Source organism: Psammomys obesus, unplaced genomic scaffold (assembly GCF_907164565.1).
Source record: "Psammomys obesus unplaced genomic scaffold, mPsaObe1.curated_primary_1811, whole genome shotgun sequence".
Taxonomy (NCBI): domain Eukaryota; kingdom Metazoa; phylum Chordata; class Mammalia; order Rodentia; family Muridae; genus Psammomys; species Psammomys obesus.
The window spans coordinates 27,330,216-27,349,553 of record NW_026585797.1 but is presented as its reverse complement, the minus strand read 5'-3'; the positions used below and the strand labels follow the sequence as shown (position 1 = coordinate 27,349,553).

The 19,338-nt window shown below is 34.7% G+C and overlaps 1 protein-coding gene across 1 annotated transcript in view; it reads right to left on the bottom strand.

Annotated features, from left to right (window-relative positions):
* Trdn (triadin) overlaps positions 1–19,338 on the bottom strand; it is a 350,576-nt gene that overhangs the window by 270,203 nt on the left and 61,035 nt on the right. The window contains exons 3-4 of the mRNA XM_055599238.1: positions 12,149–12,310; positions 11,081–11,113 (exon numbers count right to left, since the gene is read on the bottom strand). Coding sequence (XP_055455213.1) covers positions 11,081–11,113; positions 12,149–12,310 — 195 coding nt within the window. The remainder of the gene's footprint in view (positions 1–11,080; positions 11,114–12,148; positions 12,311–19,338) is intronic.

Sequence of the window (19,338 nt, the reverse complement as noted above, 5' to 3'; positions counted from 1 at the left end):
TAAAATATTTTAATTTCTGGCATTCATTAAATGCAGCTAACTGTTGGAGATAATTAACATTGGAGTCAATATGCCCAATTAAAATCTGATACCGATTGCTGTTATGAGAATTTTATTTCCTCATCCATGAAATAAGAAAATAACAACACAGGCTTCCTTGAGTATTAAAATAAGGCAAAATTTAAAGGATATTAAATGATAATCATGTGATTGCTTTTTGTGACCCTGATATTATTGTCCTTGTTTTGATGATGGCCCAATATTTTCTTCTACAATAAAATTTCAACAACTAACAGAACGATTATATAGTAATTAAAAACTTGAGAAACACATATACTGTATGAAAAGCATTTAATATTCAAAACCATAGTCAGTATCACAGTAGGACATAATATTTTACCTATTTATGATAAACTCTCAAGCAATTTAACTACTAGATAAAATTGAATTTTTTTTTAGAAATCAAATTTTCTTTTTAAATGTGTTAGGGCTGTGGACACAGCTCTGTCGTGAAGTGCTTGGTTTGGGCCACAGTAATATATATGCTGATGTTTATGTAGGTATATTTGTATAGTTATAAATATGTATGTATATATGTATATATATATATTCTGTGGCTTTTCTCAGAATCTGTAATATATACATTAATATTATATTACAATATTAAAAAATCTGGGAAAAGTTATTGAATATATAAGTATACATTTATATATATGCATATTACAAATATCTGAAAAAGTCATAGAATTTTACTGTGTGTGGACATAAAGTTACTGAAAGTAAACAAATTCTTCTTCAAAAGTTTTTTCTGAATTATAGAGTTTTAACATTTTTATGTTACAATGAATATGTAAATGTTAATAAAATTAAGGACATCATTTTTGTATAATACTATAGTTACAGTAAATTCATATAAATTAAAACATCTACAATAAAATGTGGAAAAAAATCAAACATGTCTAACTGCAAAACAAGACAGAAACGAGATTTAAATTAGATATATCTATTCATGAAGCTAAAAGGAAGGGAAAGTAAATTTCAAATACCTCAAATCTGCATTCCTTTGGTGCTCTGGATTTTGTTACTAATGCACTTTGTTAACATGTCCTTTTATTTGATCTAATACTATTTATTTTATAAGTACTTGAGTTATATGTACAAATAATAAAGTTCATGCATTTGGTAAATGTTATTTGTGTTCTTCATTTAAGAAAATGAGTATGGATTTTATGTGGTTTAATGTGTGGTTTTTCAGGTGTGCTGAGAAACTTTCACGTTCTCACAATAAATGTTGCATGTTGATGGAATATCAAATTAGCAGTGGTTAAAATGTTAAAAATCCTGTAAATTTGAAGTGACGGTCCCCTTTATTGGTATGACCCTCATTCTTAATGTTTGTTTTGTTGGCTCAGAACAAACTTATCTGAATTTAATGCCAATGGAAATCATCATTTTGATAGGTTTCTCTTCAGGTTTTCTAATCTTGAGGTCTTAGAACTTGGGGACTGAGGGCACAGGTACCAAAACCGGTAAGGTAAAAAGAAACAAAACACAACAAACAAACAATCAAAACAAAAAACAAAAAAAGAAACCCAAGTTGGTGAAAATAGATTGTACTAAATGATTCTTTTAAAAAGTCATATTTACAGTCAGGTCTCTAAGTATCTTCTCATGTTTTGAGTATTTCTGGCTATGATAAATTATCTTTACCTATTTCTGATCATAAAAATGTATGTCTTAATCTTGGGTGCTTCTTATGCAGGCAAATTAAAATATGCACTATTTATCTAGAATATTGACACATTGTTAATAAATTCAAATGCTATCAATTCAAGATTTTTAAAGACTTTTAAAAAATAATTTATTTTATATATATATTTGGTGCTTGGCATACATATATTCCTGTGTGAGGAAGTCAGATCTATTGGAATTTGACTTAGAGACCAGAGAGTTGTGAGCTGCCATGTGGGTGCTGGGAATTGAACCAGGGTTCTCTGGAGGAGAAGCCACTGCTTTTAACCTCTTAAATGGCAGACTCAGAAGTTAAAAGGATAATTTCTATTACCAAGGCAACTATCTTGATTCAAGATAACAAAAAATGTATTAAATTATTTTGATGATTTAAAAATTCAAAGAATGTTTTATATCTGTTTTCCACGATATCTTTTAAGAATCAGATAAGATAAAAATACTTTCTTAAAATTTTTTTTTCCTTTTACTATAAAAATGTTTTTTCATGAGAACATAAAATGACTTTATGTAAGGCTTTCCCAATTTTTGTTAGGGTACTAAAGATTAATTTTGATAAATGACTAGGAAAATCTATTTATATATTTAGTGTCAATTAAATAATTCTAAGAAAACTACTTTCCTGAAATTTCAATGTCTATATAAAATACATCAAATTATGTAAAATTATCTTTTTTAATACTTTTCAGCTGTATCAAAAATTATTTTTCAGGAAAGTATACTTCATACCAATAATGAAGAACAAACAAAGATTTTATCCTTAAACAACCATTAAGTAATTAAATGGACACACACTAGAAATCCTTGTAAGCAGTTATCCCAAGGAAATCTTCATGGACATTCGAACTTAAAAATGTAATATAGTTTGTGTCTCATTTTGCTATATTTTAATACTTTATAAATTAAACTAAACTTTTTCAAGAAAAATAATTGTCTCTTAATTGCATACTAATGTTTTTCACAAACAATTTCATATTAACTATGTTGAAATGTTATCTACCTAATCTCATTTTTCCCTCATAAAATCTGTAATCTGAGGTTAATGGTTTTTTGCACATTAGGATTTATTTTCCCCATTCATAAAATGAAATACCATTCCCCATGTGTAACCACCCTGACAGATGGAAGCGATTACCAATAATACCTTTTATTAGATAAACACTCATGGAGTTGAGACATATGGATGAGGTTTTGGCTGGGAAAGTATATGTGCTCCATAAAATTGATGATACCCTGTATCAGATCAATGTGGCTGTATATCAGGATCATCTGGGGAGATCTGAAAACACATTCTTGAGCTACAGCCCAAATTAAATCAGCTTCCCACAGTGAGGAAACGTGGAGAATCCACAATTTGGCGAAGCTTTCAGGTAACTTCAGAACCATTGTCAGGTGTGTGAACTACTGTCCAGATCGATGTTTCTCAAATCTTGATCTGCATAGGAACTGCCTGGGGATCTTCTTAAAATTCATGTTCTTGTTCAGCCAGCTTAGACGTATGCAGATCTCTAAGTAGCTTCTAGATGACGCTCAAATTGTGGGCAGTGGGCCACACTTTGCAGTGCAAGCATTTGCTCTGAATGAAGCTATTTATAAAAGTCATGAATATATGACATCATGATCTAATCAGTCAGAAATCATCACAGCTGGAAAGTCATAAATATGTGAATATAGACATTGTATTGGTTACTTTCCTGTTGTTCTACTAAAGCATCAAGGCCAAGACAGCTTACAAAAGAAAGTGTTCAACTGGGCTTATGGTTCCAGGGGTTTAGAATCCAGAGGACAGAGTGAAGGCATGCCATCAGGAGCAGCTGAGAGCTCACACCTCAGACCTCTAACAGGAGGCAGAAATTGCAATGAGGATGGCTGGAGACTTTTGAAACTTCAAATTCCTTCCCTTGACACACCTCCTCCAACAAGGCACCCACTCATGATTCAAACACAGGGGCCTCCTGGAGTCTTTCCATTCTTAAGCTGACTGTGGTCAAGTATTTCGTGACAACACTGAGAACACTAAAGAATACAGGTAGCCGGGAAATTATAATTAAGTGTGTAAATCAGAAGTTCACCGTGCTCCTAAGAGCAAAGGCCAGTTTTTCCTTTACAGACCTCTGAATGTGCTTAGCTCTGAAAGACTACAAATATTCCTCTTCGACTTAGAAGCTAGATGTCAGCACAAGGCATTACAAAACACAACTTGTGGTCAAAAGACTATTATTATCTTCTAAAATTACATATTTGAAAGAACGTAAATGGAACAATGGTCACTCTTACATACGTACTTATTATAGACAAAGGTTTAAGTAAGAATGAACAGGAAAAAGGAGATAAATGTTTCCATTAGATGGTGCTTAGAAGTGTTAGTACAAACTTTAAAAATAGACTTGCTAGAGGGTTATATTTTTCTGACTGTTTAGCTAACCTAGGCATTAAACATTAGCACAGAAATATGAAAAAAAGATAAATTAGCTGTAAGCCAATATTTCACTTTTTTAAACTATGGAGAATTACTAAGATGCCTATGCCTTATGGTGATTGAATTCCTCCTGTTCCTCCACCTCATTCTTTCCCCACATATACACTCTCTATTTGTATCACTGGACATGCTTTTAATTAGGACTTGGAGAATTTTTGAATAATTGAAGTATTGAAATATTTGTCTAAATATAATCCAATAAGATAAATCCTTGACCTCATCGATGTCAACCATGTGGCACTATAAACGTTCTATCTCAATTACAATCCATTTGCCCATTTATTCATCAATCTCGTCAACACGGTCTTTTGGGAACATTTTAACAGTAAGTGTTAGTTCCCTGTCACTTGTTAATAAGATATACCGTGCTTTATTGTTTTAACTATTTATAAGGCATAGTTGACTGTCACAACACATAAAATTTTCACTGACACACATTGAAAAATTTAAGAAAATTTCTACACCGCGTTTTGAAGATATTATAAGCAAGCACACAAATGGTCTATTCCACCTAGCTCATTGCTTAAAATATTGACAGGATCTGCAAAAAAAGAAAGCATTAAAGTTAAATTTAATGATGAGCTTAATTGCTGAAAGGATGTCAGTTCTCTGCGATAGTGTTTATGTACCAGGGACAACCTAGGGTGGCATAGTATGAGTCCTCTGTGACTTGCTCCCTTTTAGAACTTTAAGGTCATACAGGAAGCTAAAAACCCATATGTTTCTATGGTCATTGTTTATTCCTTTCCTTTAAAATGTTTAGAACGCTTTTAGTAACTACATTCCTTCCCACACTTAGAAACACTATCCAAATTTTTCAATAAGTTAAACACATATAAGAATTACAACAATTGTTGAAATTTAAATTAAAATTGCAGTTAAAAGAAGGTGTTGGCATATACCTATAATCTGAGCATCATGAAGGTAGAGAGAGGAGGAACCAACCAATGAAGTCATCCTGAACTACACAGTGAGTTGAAGGCTAGCTTGGGCTACATGAGAACTTTTCTCAGAAAATTTCCAAAAATTAAAATGTAAATTAAATAAAATCAAATCACTGTGCTACTAGCTTTATGCCAGGCAGCTTATAACTGCTTGAACTCCAGTCCCAGGAGATCCAAAACCCTCCTCTGGCCTTTGAGGATGTGTGTGTGCGCGCGCACACACACACACACACACACACACACACACACACACACCCCACAAATTTTAAAAAATAAAATTTAAAAGAAATTTTAAAAAATAAAATTTAAAAGAAATATATTTAGAGGGCACTATCACACCAGAAGATCTCATTCTAAATGATCCTAAGTAACCCATGTGGGTGCTGGGATTTGAACTCAGGAATTTAACCTCTGAGTCCTGTCTGCAGCCCTTCTACCATCTGTTTTAGGGATCCACCTTTGTAGTCATGTTAGTGTGGCAGACACTGTTGTCCCCTGAGCCATTTTGTCTGCCCTGTTTTGTTTTTGACACTATTACTGTGTAGCCTAGGAAAGTCACTAACTTGTTTTGTAATCCAGTTTGACATCAAACTTTTGATCTTCTTTCCCTCTTTCACTTCAGTGCTACGATTATACATGCTGGCAGCTGCAGTAAGCTTGATATTTGCCTTATTTATCTATTTATATATTCACTGTAATATATATGGATATTTTGCCTCAATGTTAGTCCGTCCAGCACACACAAGTATGGCAACCACAGAGGCAGGAAAGGGTCTTAGCTTCTCTGGGACTGAAGATACAACTGTAAGCCACTGAATGCTGGGAATTAAACCTGGTTCCTCTGGAAGAGCATTAAGCATGGAGCACTCTCCAGACCAATTTAAAAAAAAAAAATATATATATATATATATATATTTTAAAAAATAGCTCCTCAGTCTGTGGATAAATATGATGCACAGTTTATTATTAGAATTGAATATGTCTTATCAACAAATTTAATCCTTTGTCTTTACTTTTAAAAATATGAATGTTAAGAATCCTTATGTATATCTAGCTTTATATACCTATTAGCTAACGTTTGTCTACATGTTTATATACCTAAATAACCATAGACATATATGCATGTTTCAAATTAATTGTTTCTATTTTATTGCACTTTGGTCATATCAAGATGACATTAGAAATAACAATAATTTTTTTGAATTATTATTTTTTAGTTTTTGAGACAGTGTCACATGATCAGGCTAGGACAGAATTGTAGATGCCCCTGACTCAGCCTGTGAAGTGTCAGAATTATAGGTATGTGTTAACTAACACCCCTAACTAAAAAAAAAATGAATCATCTTTATGTTAAGTAATTGCGTACTGGCTGTTCAGTTTCATTTAAAACCCTAAATTCATATGATTTTTTAAAGATATTTGTAACTTTGACACCAGAATCACTGAACCACCAGATATTCACTGAATATCTGGGAAAGAAGGCAACTTTATCAGTCTTTCCATTTAGCTATAAGGTATGTGAAATGCTTTTACACAATTAAACCTTTGATAATAGGCTTACTTAGGAAAATAAACATCTTGTGAATTTGTGACAGTATTGTATGTTCTCTCGTTTTATTGAATATGCTTTTTAAATTATGCTTATGTTTACTTTTTTTTGAGTTTATAATAATTTATTACAAAAATTGCCCATGGTAGCTAATAGGCAAAAACTATTTTTGTATGTGAGACTATTGCTAAAATTAATTTTGTTTTGTGAAAATATGTATATGTATATATATATTTGATTTTGTTTTTAATTATAAATGTTTTAATTTAAAATTTTAGAAAAATGAGAAAGCTATTGCTATTGTAACCCACATGGAAATGTGTCACTAATACACAATATTAAAGCTGTATGGATCAAGTATGGTAATATTATTTTATCATTATGTTACAAAAATGAGACAAACCAAACTGATATTTTATTGTTTGCTATGTTTTTGCTATTTTCATATGTCCTTGTAAATGCTGTTTTTATTTTCTCAGATGAAGGGATGGAATGACAGCTGTACCCATGTTGTGTGAATTTGAATACATGGCTTGGGCTGAGCCCAGAGCGTTTCTATCTAACTAACCCTAGGCCTAGGCCTGGAAACTTTTAACCTCCATGCAATCTAAGCAAGCCCAGACCTTGGAGGGGTCAGCTTTCAGTGTCCATCTGCTAACCTAGGCCTAGAATATTTTTAGCCTCTGAGACTTACTGCTGAATAAACTCATCCTTTCTAGCTCTTTTTAAATTCTGGATGGCTGGTTTAACTCAGCTGTTCTGGCTCAAACGCCTCTACAAGCTGACTGATTGAAACTGGCTCCTCTTAGGTTCTCACTGAATTTCTCTGGTTGGAAAAACTGCCTCTGAATTCTCCAAACCTAACTGCCCTAAACGACCAACATAACTGTAGTGACCGCACAAACTGAAACAGAACTTCATGGACTCAACGGCACTAAACTGAGCTCCACCAAAGTGAACTCTCTCTCCCTATGCTGATCTTAAGTACACTCTCCTTCCTGGGCTGATTCTATCTCTGACTCATTATGTCAAATCTTTCTCTGATTCATCACTTTGTCTGCCCTTCTATAGATCAGTGTTTGGAACTAAAGGTGTAAACTAAAGACATGACTTTATTACAACTGAATCACACAGACCTAGGTGTAATCCTTGCCTGAGCAGCCATGCTACTGGATTAAAATTCCACTACTTGGCATAGATAAGCATTTTTAGTTATTTTCTGAAGAGAAGTGTATGGTACTGAAAGTTAGCGTCTGGATAGGGCGGTGCATATCTTTATTCTCAGCGCTCGGGAGGTAGAGGCGGGAAGATATCTTTGAGCTTCAAGCCAGCCAGTGCTACAGAGTAAAACTCTGTCTCAGTAAAATAAAGGATAGATAGACAGACAGACAAGCAGGCAGGCAAAGAGATAAGCAAACGGATGGATGGACAGAGAGACGGATGGATGGATGGATGGATGGATGGATGGATGGATGGATGGATGGATAAATAAATGGTAGCAGTTTCTAACATATGTATAAGGAAAAAATATGAAACTTTTATATTTTACTGTGGGGAATAATTTTCCACGTCTCAGTAGGAAAACAAAGAGCTAGTTTTCATGACAGATTGTTGTAAGGAATTAAAGAACAGAGAATATACGTTATGTATCTTATACACATTTACATACATGATCTACTGCTACTGTAAATACGGGTGTATTTTCAGACAGACAAGTTTTTAAACTGCATATGGATGGCACTTATTTCCTTCACAGCTCTCTGCAACTGCATGTTCCTTAGAACAGAAGGTGTGAACATATCCCCAGTTCATATGCCCTAGTGAGACGACTGCCCAACAGGACATTTCCAGACAAGCAACTTTGTACAATATTTGGCTTTCATAGGTAAATTTTTTTTTTTTAGAGAACTTCATCATAAAAACGCTTTTTCTCATGATTTAGTAACTTGGCATGCATTATGGAATGTTTTGTTAAGGAGCTAAATATTTTAAAATTGGAAAGTTGACAATAAATATGCACCAAGCCTACAAAGACACCCGCTACAACATAAAATGCCCTAAGCTGTATTTACATGTGACAGCACAAGCCACAGAATAGCATCCAAAAAATTTCATCCATATTAATAGACTGCTTAATAATCAATCTCACAACCTTGAGATGAGCCGACTGGACCATTATTCCACATCAAATTATAATTGTAAAAATCACCCATAGATAATTAGGTGATTTTTTTTTGTAAGAACAGCAATATGAGGGCAAATAGAAATAAAATTTTAAGTGATTTAAATAAGATGCCTTAGGAAGACACAAGGAAGTCAAATGAAATATGCTGTGGTCTGAAATAAGGAATGCAGTGGATAAACAGTGAATGTATATGAGTTGGAAAGAATGTTAATAGCCATTAAGTTGGGTAAAAATCAATTGGCTCATGTCAGGAGACTATTATTCTAGATTACCAAAAACAACTTCTGAATTTAAAATCAATTATATTCCAAGCCTTGAATATGGAATACTTCAAAATATAAATAAATATGGTATAACTATGCTTTAGACTGATTTGACTAATAGCTTTATGGACATTTAGAAAAGAATCTTAAACAATTACTGGGTAGATATTTGTTGTTGATTTGAGTATTCAAGGTAACAATGGGAGGAAAGATATTTAAACAATTTTGTGGTTCTTTGATGTCGGCTGATAATTTCCCAAAAGTTCATTTTTTAAAATAATCACAGAGTAAGGATCAAATCAGAAAGAAAAAAACATTTTGCTAAAACATGTATATTATTATATATGGGAAGAATATGACTCTATGATATGTTTTGTTATTCAAAGGAAGACTAAGAAAGACAGTCCTAATGAGACCTGATAGGCTAGGGTCAAATGGAAGGGGAGGAGACTGCCACTATCAGTGGACTAAGGAAGGGGCATGAGAGGAGATGAGGGAGGGAGAGAGAGTAGGATTGAGAGGAGATGAACGTGGAGCTACAGCTGGGATACAAAGTAAGTTATAATAAATAAAAATTATATTAAGAAAGAATTTTATATGCAAAAAAGAATTAACTTTTACAATTGATTTTTTCTCTTTCCACAAACAATTAAAATAGACATGTGCATGACCTGTAATTTCTTTATAAATAAAAGCTTATTAGCACTAAGTTTAACTATGCTCTAGTCAATAGTTATTAAATATCAGCCTTGAGAAGATCTCATTTATGTCCTCAAGAAGTTTACATATCAATCAAGAATTTCAAAGCCTGAACTTGGTAACTGATTTCCGACTTGAAATTTTCATTCTAATCTTCCCTTTTGAGGTCAGAAAAACTTCCTTTCTTCCCATAGTACTTCATAAACACATTTGCTACTGGATGGTTTTGTTACACTGGGACCTCACCAGTTCAGTTCTCCTTGTTTGAGGTGGAAATCAGAAATTCAAATTTTCCTCCAACAAGTATGGTAATGACCACCTGCTCAGCCTGATCTGTCACACCTATGTCTGGACTGAATATATTGATTACATTCAGTCCCCCTGTTGAATCCACAATGGTCTTTATCATGCTTAGATTACTCAAGGGTATTTTAATATGCATGTACATCAGTAACTTAGCCATCACAGTAGAATCAAGCGGTAGCTAGTGTTCACTTATATCGAGGGTACGTAGGTGTGTAGCCTTGGGTTTCTTCAATATTTCCAGAGATGGCTGATATTCTTGGTTGTAAAAAATCTTTGATCGTTTAAGACAGTTGGTCCAAAACATGCTACTTCTAACTAAGATTAGTTATTAATTTCCTTAAGTTTCTCTACAAGGAAATATTTTACACCATATCCACATACCGCAGGCTAAGCCTTTCCTCGTTAATGAACAACATATATATTTATTGATATGACTTTGCCCCTAAGATTATATGCTCCACACTCTGATGGCTATTATCACCTGAGCTGAAAAATATTGACAGTAAAATACGAAATGCAAAGAAAATAAAATTTAAACTCAATAAAATGGATAGAATGCATGTAAATATCCAGGGCACCATCACATCTGGACCATTCTCACAGCCATAGAGTTCTTCGTTATTGAAGAAATCTTAACTCAGATTGGCCTGTTTATATAGACAGAGGTACACAAATACACTGACAAAGCTCTACACTAAACGAAAAAATATCCAGATCAGCTCAACCAGAAAAAGTTCAGTTGCTCTTTCTGATTTTAAGCTTTACGCACTCTGCTTGTCAAACAAACCTCTTTTATAGAAACATGTTAAGTGATAACACAAGAGAAAAGCATCTAAGTCATGCTCTAAATCAATATTATTCTAGACAATTAAATGAAATGATGGAAAAAAAATGAATAAAACCAACCTTTTCTTTTCAAGGGAGGTTCTTCAATTTCTCCTAACAAGAAAAGAAAAATAGTAGATTAGCATAAGTGTTAGCAGAGATTTGCTATGTATTTATGCTTTGCTCCTTTGTTGCGATCTACTGCTTTCAGTTATCATGATTTTTGCATGCTTTGCTACCTAAACTTCAAAGTACATGCCCTCTTTATATGTATTCACTTAAGGTACTTTCATTTTGTGAGTTCAATAAAATTATGGCAGTGTTCCACGTTACTGCATGTTAGCTCATGCGTCATATTAATTTCAATTTTCTCTGTTTATTGTGACTTCTCACAGGAACAATACAGAAATAAATTCAGACAACATCACAAAACAGGTTCTAATAGTCAGAATATTCCTATTGGGTAAGGCTGAATGAATAATCTTGGATTACTAACAGTTACCATTTTTAAAATAGATATTAATAGATTGAATCACCATACTTTCTTCTTTGTAAACCCTCTAAATGCCAGCTTACATACAGTTAGCTTTTTCCATTTCCATTTATTCATTATGTGTGAGCTGCTTATTTATACTTAAATACTTAAAATATATCTTTCCATTTTACATTTCCATTTTACTCCATTAATTTATGTTTTGATTGGGCATTTTAGAGATTAGTTTTCTTCATTTTACTGTTACTATGGCTTACATGCACAAACACATGATAGATGGTTTTAATGTTTTTTATTTCAATCCTCCTAGAGATGGACTTGAAAAAATAGCTACTCTGTTTCAAATAAACTTCTAAGTGGGTAATCTACTGTGGTTTTATAGTCATTTATATTAAGAGTCACTGCTATAATGCCACTCTAATAGCAGCATTTAATTTTGATATCTTTTCAATAATAGCAGATGAACTATAAGATTAAAGCCGAACAGAGAGCAATTCACTCTATTTGGCAGCTCATTGAAGAGCTCTTTTTGTACACAGAAGTGTATCCATTTTAGCCTACCCGATGCTCATTAGGGCTAAGCCCTCAGTAAGGCAACGTCAAGCATGTCCAATACCCAGTCATAGCTGTGAGATACAGCTCTGTGTGCTCAGTACCTTTATCTATATCCTCATCTGCATCCTCATCTTCTTCATCGCCATCAGATGAGATGATGTCAGACAGCAAAGAAAAGAAGCCATAGATCCAGTCAGTGGTTTCTTCCACAGCATCATTCACTAGTTTTAGAGGATCTGAGCCAATCTTGGCAATGGAGCTTGCTAAAAGACATAGCAACAAAGAAAAACTTCATCAGTATCTAAGAAAACGTGGTTTTTAGAATTAAATATCTCTAGGCTTCTTTTTGTGCAGAAATGGAAAAATATATCCTGCTGTAGTGTGCATGTAAAATAGTATGTGCATACATGAAACAGTTATAATACACCATGTATATTATTTCATTGTTTTATATATACTAGTTTTATATATTAGCACATACATTACACACATATGTGTGTGTGCATGTGACAAAGAGAACAAATTTAAAACATCTGGTACTAAGCATTACAGAACTACCAAAAAGAAAATTACCTTAGTCCCGACTATAACTAAATGAATGTGTGGGACAGCAAAAATTTGAAATAAATCAAATAACATTTTTATTACATGAGTTTTTAAACCACTGAGTTACAGTTGTTCAGGAAAGGTGAAATAAACATTGACCCATAGAATATTTCCCAGTATTGTGGGAAAGGTTACCATATAAATCTTCAAATAAGGCCTACAATTTTGATTAGACTCCTTATGAGTGAGTTAAGACTGACTGGCCCACTAAATAGAGTCATTATAATTTGGAAAACAATGGAAAAACTTCAATTTATCAAAGTGGTGATTTTTTTTTTCACATTTGAGCAAAGTTTAACTTTAGCCATTCAGAAATTCTAGTACCTTAAAATTTTCAAAATGTAAACTCTAAATTTAAACTCCTATTTACTTTAATGACAGAATTAAGTAAAACTGAAGCATATAAATCATACTTTTAGTATGCCTTGGAAGATTGTTTAGCTTTAAATAAGAGCTTAAATAAGAAATATATGAACAAACATTAAGGAATTATTAAGCATTGTTGTAATTATAAAATTAGTGTCTAATATCTGCGTGAGTGATGTAAAAACACAACATAAATTGTAGCTGAGCTTTTATTAATATAAAATTAAATTTTAGAGCTACTTTCCCTTAATTTTAAAAACTAGTTCTGCTTTTCTAACCATCTTTTCCCTTTGATGGATTTAAGAGTCCAGAATGAAACTAATGTATTGTATCATCTAAAGGTTAAGTGTTCGGAAATCACGATTTTACTCTGATTAAGATAGGAAGTCACTGGAAGATTTGAGTAGATTGAATGCTGAAGATTGAAACAATCTCAGGCCACAAGCAGGCAGACAGTGAAGAGGCAATAAAATACTTTAGAAGGAATATGATCGTGGTGCATCCCAGGCTGGGTGACTGAATGCAATTTGTCACCACCCTCTTGGTGTACTTCAGTGGTCCAGCTCATAGGGTGTGTGTAAATGCTTTCACTTCTGTCCTAGCATGTGAGGCAGAAGAAACTCTATGGCTTACAAAATAAATTGGTGGAACAAATGGATACAGTGATACAGAGAATGGAAAGGTAGATTCTAATATCACAACAAGTATGTATCTCACATATTTTTGCAAGTGACACTGGCGGTGTAGAAGTGGCATCTACTGGGATGGGGAGGCTTGGAGGGAAATACCATGGGCTTTATTGTTTGGTCTGGGCCGAGGGGAGAATGAAGTTGAAAAGTGGCTGAGATTTACACTTTTGACACAACTAGGGATGCTTAGTTGTCACTACGTATATGATCTGATTGGCCTGCTCGTTGATCACTTCCTCCTGAGGGGGGAGCAGCCTTACCAGGCCACAGTAGAGGACAATGCAGCCACTTTTGATGAGAACTGATAGACTAAGATCAGAAAGAAGAGGAGAATCTCCCCTATCAGTGGACTTGGGGAGTGGCATGCATGCAGAAAGGGGAGGGAGGGTGGGATCGGGAGGGGAGGAGGGAGGGGCTTATGGGGGGATACAAAATGAATAAAGTGTAATTAATAAAAAATTTTAAAAAAAGAAAAAAAAAAGAAAATTTCTGCTTGAATTAGGAACATGGCAACACCAAAAAGATAGAAGGTGTCAACCCCGTGATGTTCAGTGAGATGACTAAGAACTGAAACTAGAGGAGACTGCAGCATCTAGAGGGCTGGGAGATATTGGGGGTGGGTGGGGTATTTAATATGAGGCAGGGGGAAGAGTGTTCCAGGAGAGTATGAAGTGCTAAAAATCAAGTAAAGATATCGTTTGAGAAGAACAGTGTTCAAGTGGCAGATGTTGCTGTTAGGGCTAGAGAAATGAAAACAGAATGGACAGACAAACCCTAGGACTGCTGATGGGGATGTCCTCAGAGGTTCTGCACACACAACAGCAGCAGAGCGTGCTCAGGTCAAAATGAGAAAAATGTGGTGGCAGCAAATATACTTTACTACCCTGGATGAATAAGAGCCATTTGAAGAAGAATTGAAATGTTAGTTTTTTTTCTTATGTTTTCAGATTACTGAAATGGAACAAATGTGTATTAGTTGATAATGTTGATGAGCCAGATCCCATAGAGAGAAGGGAAAATGACAGGCGAGAAGAGAATGCCTGAAGGAACTTTTATGCTCTTGTTTTCTCCTGTTTCAAGTCTGGAAATGTTATAACTCTCAATTAGTTCATAAAGCTATAAAGAAGACTGCCTACTCTTGTCCCTGAAGTCACTTTATTCCAAAGCCTAGCTCTAGGGACTCAACTTGATCGGCTCATTTCTTTGGTGAAGTGCCTAATAACCAAGTCTGTCCATACCATCTCCAAAGTTCCATGCCTCCCTGTGATCACACAAATACTGCGTCAGCTTTTACTGAGGTGGGCTAAAATCACACATCAAATCCACAATCAAGGAAAGAATTCCACAGGCCCAGGGTCACATAACAAAGAATTTTAAGAATAGATACAACTGGGGCTGAAGGGATGGCTCAGAGATTAAAAGCATTGGCTGTTTTTCCAAAGAATAGACCTAAGTAAGTAGGAGAAAGGCTTCTAAAATTAAAACTTTAAATCTCCGAAGAAAGAGGTTGTGTATGGTACTAAAAATAGAGAGATCTCCCACAATCACAAATTTCTAAAATTAATGTTGTGAAAAAAATCTTGCCGATAACATTCTAGAATTTCAATGAAATTTCAATCAAAATACTTACAATACTCTTTAGTGCCGTAGAAAAGGCATTCTACAACTTCCATGGAATCACAGGAAAATTTCAGATACCTAACATAATCCTGAGCAATGACTTTGGGCAGATTACTGTACCATGTTTCTAGATAGATTACAGAGCAACAATAATAAAGACAGCAAGGTACTATCACCAAGATGGGCCTTTCGATCAATAGACCAAAATAGAAAACTCAAAAATGAGTACATATAACTACAACCACTGATATTTGACAAAATGCCAAAAATAAACACTAGATAAAAGCCAACATCTTTGACAAGTGGTACCAGGATAATTGGATGTTCAAGAATGAAATTATACCAGTATTCATTTCCCTGCTCAAAAATCAACTTGAATAAATTAAAAATCTCAATGTGAAATACATAGTATCTTACAAGATATGTGAGTTAGAAACGATTTTCTGAAAATTATTCTGTTTTCTCAGGAATTAAGGCAATTGATTGAGAAATGGGATATCATAAAACTATACAGCTTTTGTATAGCAAAGGAAATAAGGAACAGAGTGAAAAGGAAGCCCACTGAGTGAATGGGCATACTTGCCAGCTAAATATCAGATAGAAGATTAATATTCAGAAACTGAAAACACAAAGGAGCAAGACAACAAAAGACTCAATTTAAAAATGGACTATGAACTTATGTCCAACTGTAATTCCAAGAAACCACAACAATGACCAAAATGGCAAGATATTCTAAAATGTTCTGTAGTGACACTTATGTCCAGGGGTGGGGGTGGGGGTAACAAAACATACCTGATTCAAGTTGTGGCCCAGTCTAGAGTTACTCATGCCTGTTCTAGCCAATTATGAATCATGGGCAAGTTTAGCCATTATCAGTCATTGGCAAAGAGCTTTGAGCTTACAAAAAGAACTTCCAGTATCCTAAGCCAGTATAATCGTAATGGCATTCTAAAGACTTATTCTTGTAACTACAAACAAGTGCAGTTCTCACTCCTCATCAAAGAAGCTGATTTATGCATCAGATGGAGACTATTACAGAACTCAAAAACTGGGCAGAATTCAGATATCAACTGGCTTTGCTGTGCCCAGCCATAACTGATATATTTACAACACAGCATGTACACGTATGGCTCAGGGAACCATTTTAAAAAGAGGAGATGGAAAGATTTTAACAAAACTGAGGGTGCGGCCTTCACAGGTCACAGGGTTAGACAATGCAGCCAATCCTAATAAGACGGGGAAGAGGATCTCCCCTATCAGTGAACTACAGGAGGAACATAGGGGTAGAAGAGGGAGGGAGGGTGGGAATGGGAGGAGATGAGGAAGGGGGCTACAGCTGGGATGCAAAGTGAATAAATTGTAATAATCAATAAAAATTTTTTAAAGAAACACAAAAACAGAGGGCCAGGTTGGCTGCTGTGGAATGGTGCCTTCTGTTAATGACAGGGACACTGAACCCAGGACATATCAAGAGTATCATTCCATAAATGACATCTGGACAGTAACATGCTCAGGTGGATCAAGGAAATTTCACAAGGCCCTCTATCTAGATGAAAATCTGTAGGCTGTTGATGACTACTGAGTGTCAGAATCAGTCTCCACTAGATACAAGCTCCCTGATAGATTATTCAATCGCAGATGGTCTGTCGTAAGCATATGCACACATACAAGAAACACTGAAGGTACTAAGCAAGCTGTGTTAATATGTGCCTATATGTGTGTAAAAGCTACTGTGTGTGTGTAATAACAAATAATGAAGAAGTTATACATTTGTAAGTGAGTGGTCTACAAAGGATTTGGAAGGGAAAAAGGCAGGGGCTGTAGCTATAATATTCATGTATGAGTCTCAAAAAATTAAAATGAAATGTGAGGTGGAAGTTTCTGGCTTTTTGGAAGACTCGGGTCTGTCATGTGATGTTTCACTAGAAGCTGTCTCGTGAGATGACATGTGCTGTCTTACTGCAAGCTGCCTCATCCGAAGGGCAGCAGAAAACATTCAGGGGGTGGACTTTGAGGAGAGCAGATATACAGAATCCCACAGACAGTGAGACAATGCTTTTTGGATCGACATTGCTAGTCTTCGTTATTCGACACTCCAGAGAAGTTCTCAGGGCAAAAGCTCCCAAGTCTTGCTGCTCTTGCTGACTCACCGGGGTTTGCTGAATCGTGCTGATTCGTGTTGCTATTTGGTGTTGCCATTTGGACTGGACTGCCGGTATCTGGATAACCAAGAGTGGACTCGCACCAAGGAACTACTTCTGAAAAGGTCTACTATCACCTTTTCCTAAAAACCCTCTTTTTCTATACCTCCTGGTCAGCAGGTATAGAAGGGAGGTTAGAAGTGTTTAAGAACGCTAAATAAGGTAGGTTTGCTGAAAAATCTAAGCCTACACACACACACACACACTGTGAACATAATTTAAAACAAAACAATTAAATTAGCCTCTTCGTGAATTCAGTTATCCTATGAAACTTTAAGCACTAGAATTTCTAGTGTCAACAATATTATGTTTAGATATTTAAGAAGAAACAAATAGGAAATTGTGTTTTTACATGTGCTATCAAATTGTGTCATTAGCAATGTGATGTTGAGTCAACGGGTTATTTTATAAGATTAATAATAATTAATATACACTATTAATATAAAATATAATACTTTTATAATAATTTTCATATAGTGGACAACTAGTCTTGTGTATCTTTGTTGATTTCAAGGAGGTAAAAATTACTGCCTTTAATTTTTATTACAGCAGCCCAGTCAGACACCCGTTTCATGGTCTCTGGTTTTCTGTTTCTTTTCAAATTGAAAATTAAGCACAAACTGTAGAAATCAGAAATGCACTCAAGGATTTTGTGATGCCTTCATACTTTTCTTTTCTATTTAATTTCCGAATATTAATTTCTAGCCTCCAGCAGAGCAGAGTCAGGCTACTACAGAATAAATAACAGATCTCCACATTCTGTTGTTTTGTTTTAAAATTCTTTGTCCTAGAACAGTCCTGAATATCTCAGTGTCTGAAGCGCAACTACAGAATGCCAGCCGCCCAACAAAGGCAAACAAAAGTTTTGGGGGTTTTGTTTGGTTGGTTTGGTTTTCAAGACAGGTTTTCTCTGTGTCATCCTGGAACTCTCTTTGTACACCAGGCTGGCCTTGAATTCAGAGACCCACCTGCCTCTGCCTCCCTTGGGCTGGGATTAAAGGTGTATACCACCACGCCCAACTTAAAAATTCTGTTTTCAAAAGTGAGTATTGATGTGATATTGGCTAGGGGTCTCAGTATTTTGGGGGATCTACACTGGGCAGTGGGAGGGGAGTGAAGATTTGCTAATGTGGGTCAGCTTTGCCTTCCAGCTGGGGGACACCTGGTTGAGGAGTGACCCAGGCATAGAGTCCTTCTTTTGTAACCTGTGGGAGAACACGTGACAATTTACTGTGGGAAGTAAAAGCTGGCTCAATATGTATGTATCCATAAGCATATTTCCTTCTTACTTTGTAGGGAGTTTAGGATATCCTCATATGCATTTTACATCTGAAATTAAATTTTAAGATCTGTTACAGAACAAATCTAAACTAGGAAGGTGAATCATATATTGTGTTTTCCAAATAAATCCTTAAAGCTGAGCCATATTTTAGGACCATACAATTTCTATTAAGCTTGTATTTTCAGATTAGAAGTACATGTGTTTTGATAAAGCTATGTAAATTAAAACAATATGAATTGCTTCACCTATACATTTCTCATTAAATCCACGTATATAGATTGAAATTGGATGGAGTATGTTATCTGTACTCCCCCACCAAGATAAAACAAAAACAAAAACAACAAACAAAAAACCCAAAACATTGTTTAGAACACAGTTCAATAAAGTTGATTAAAATACTTCTAATTTTAACCTTATTGAGAAGATTCATGTTATAAAATTCTTAATGGACTTATTACATTTTTGTCTACTGAATCAGAGCAAACAAGAATATAAAGTATTCTGTTTGTTTAGCAATTTTAATAATT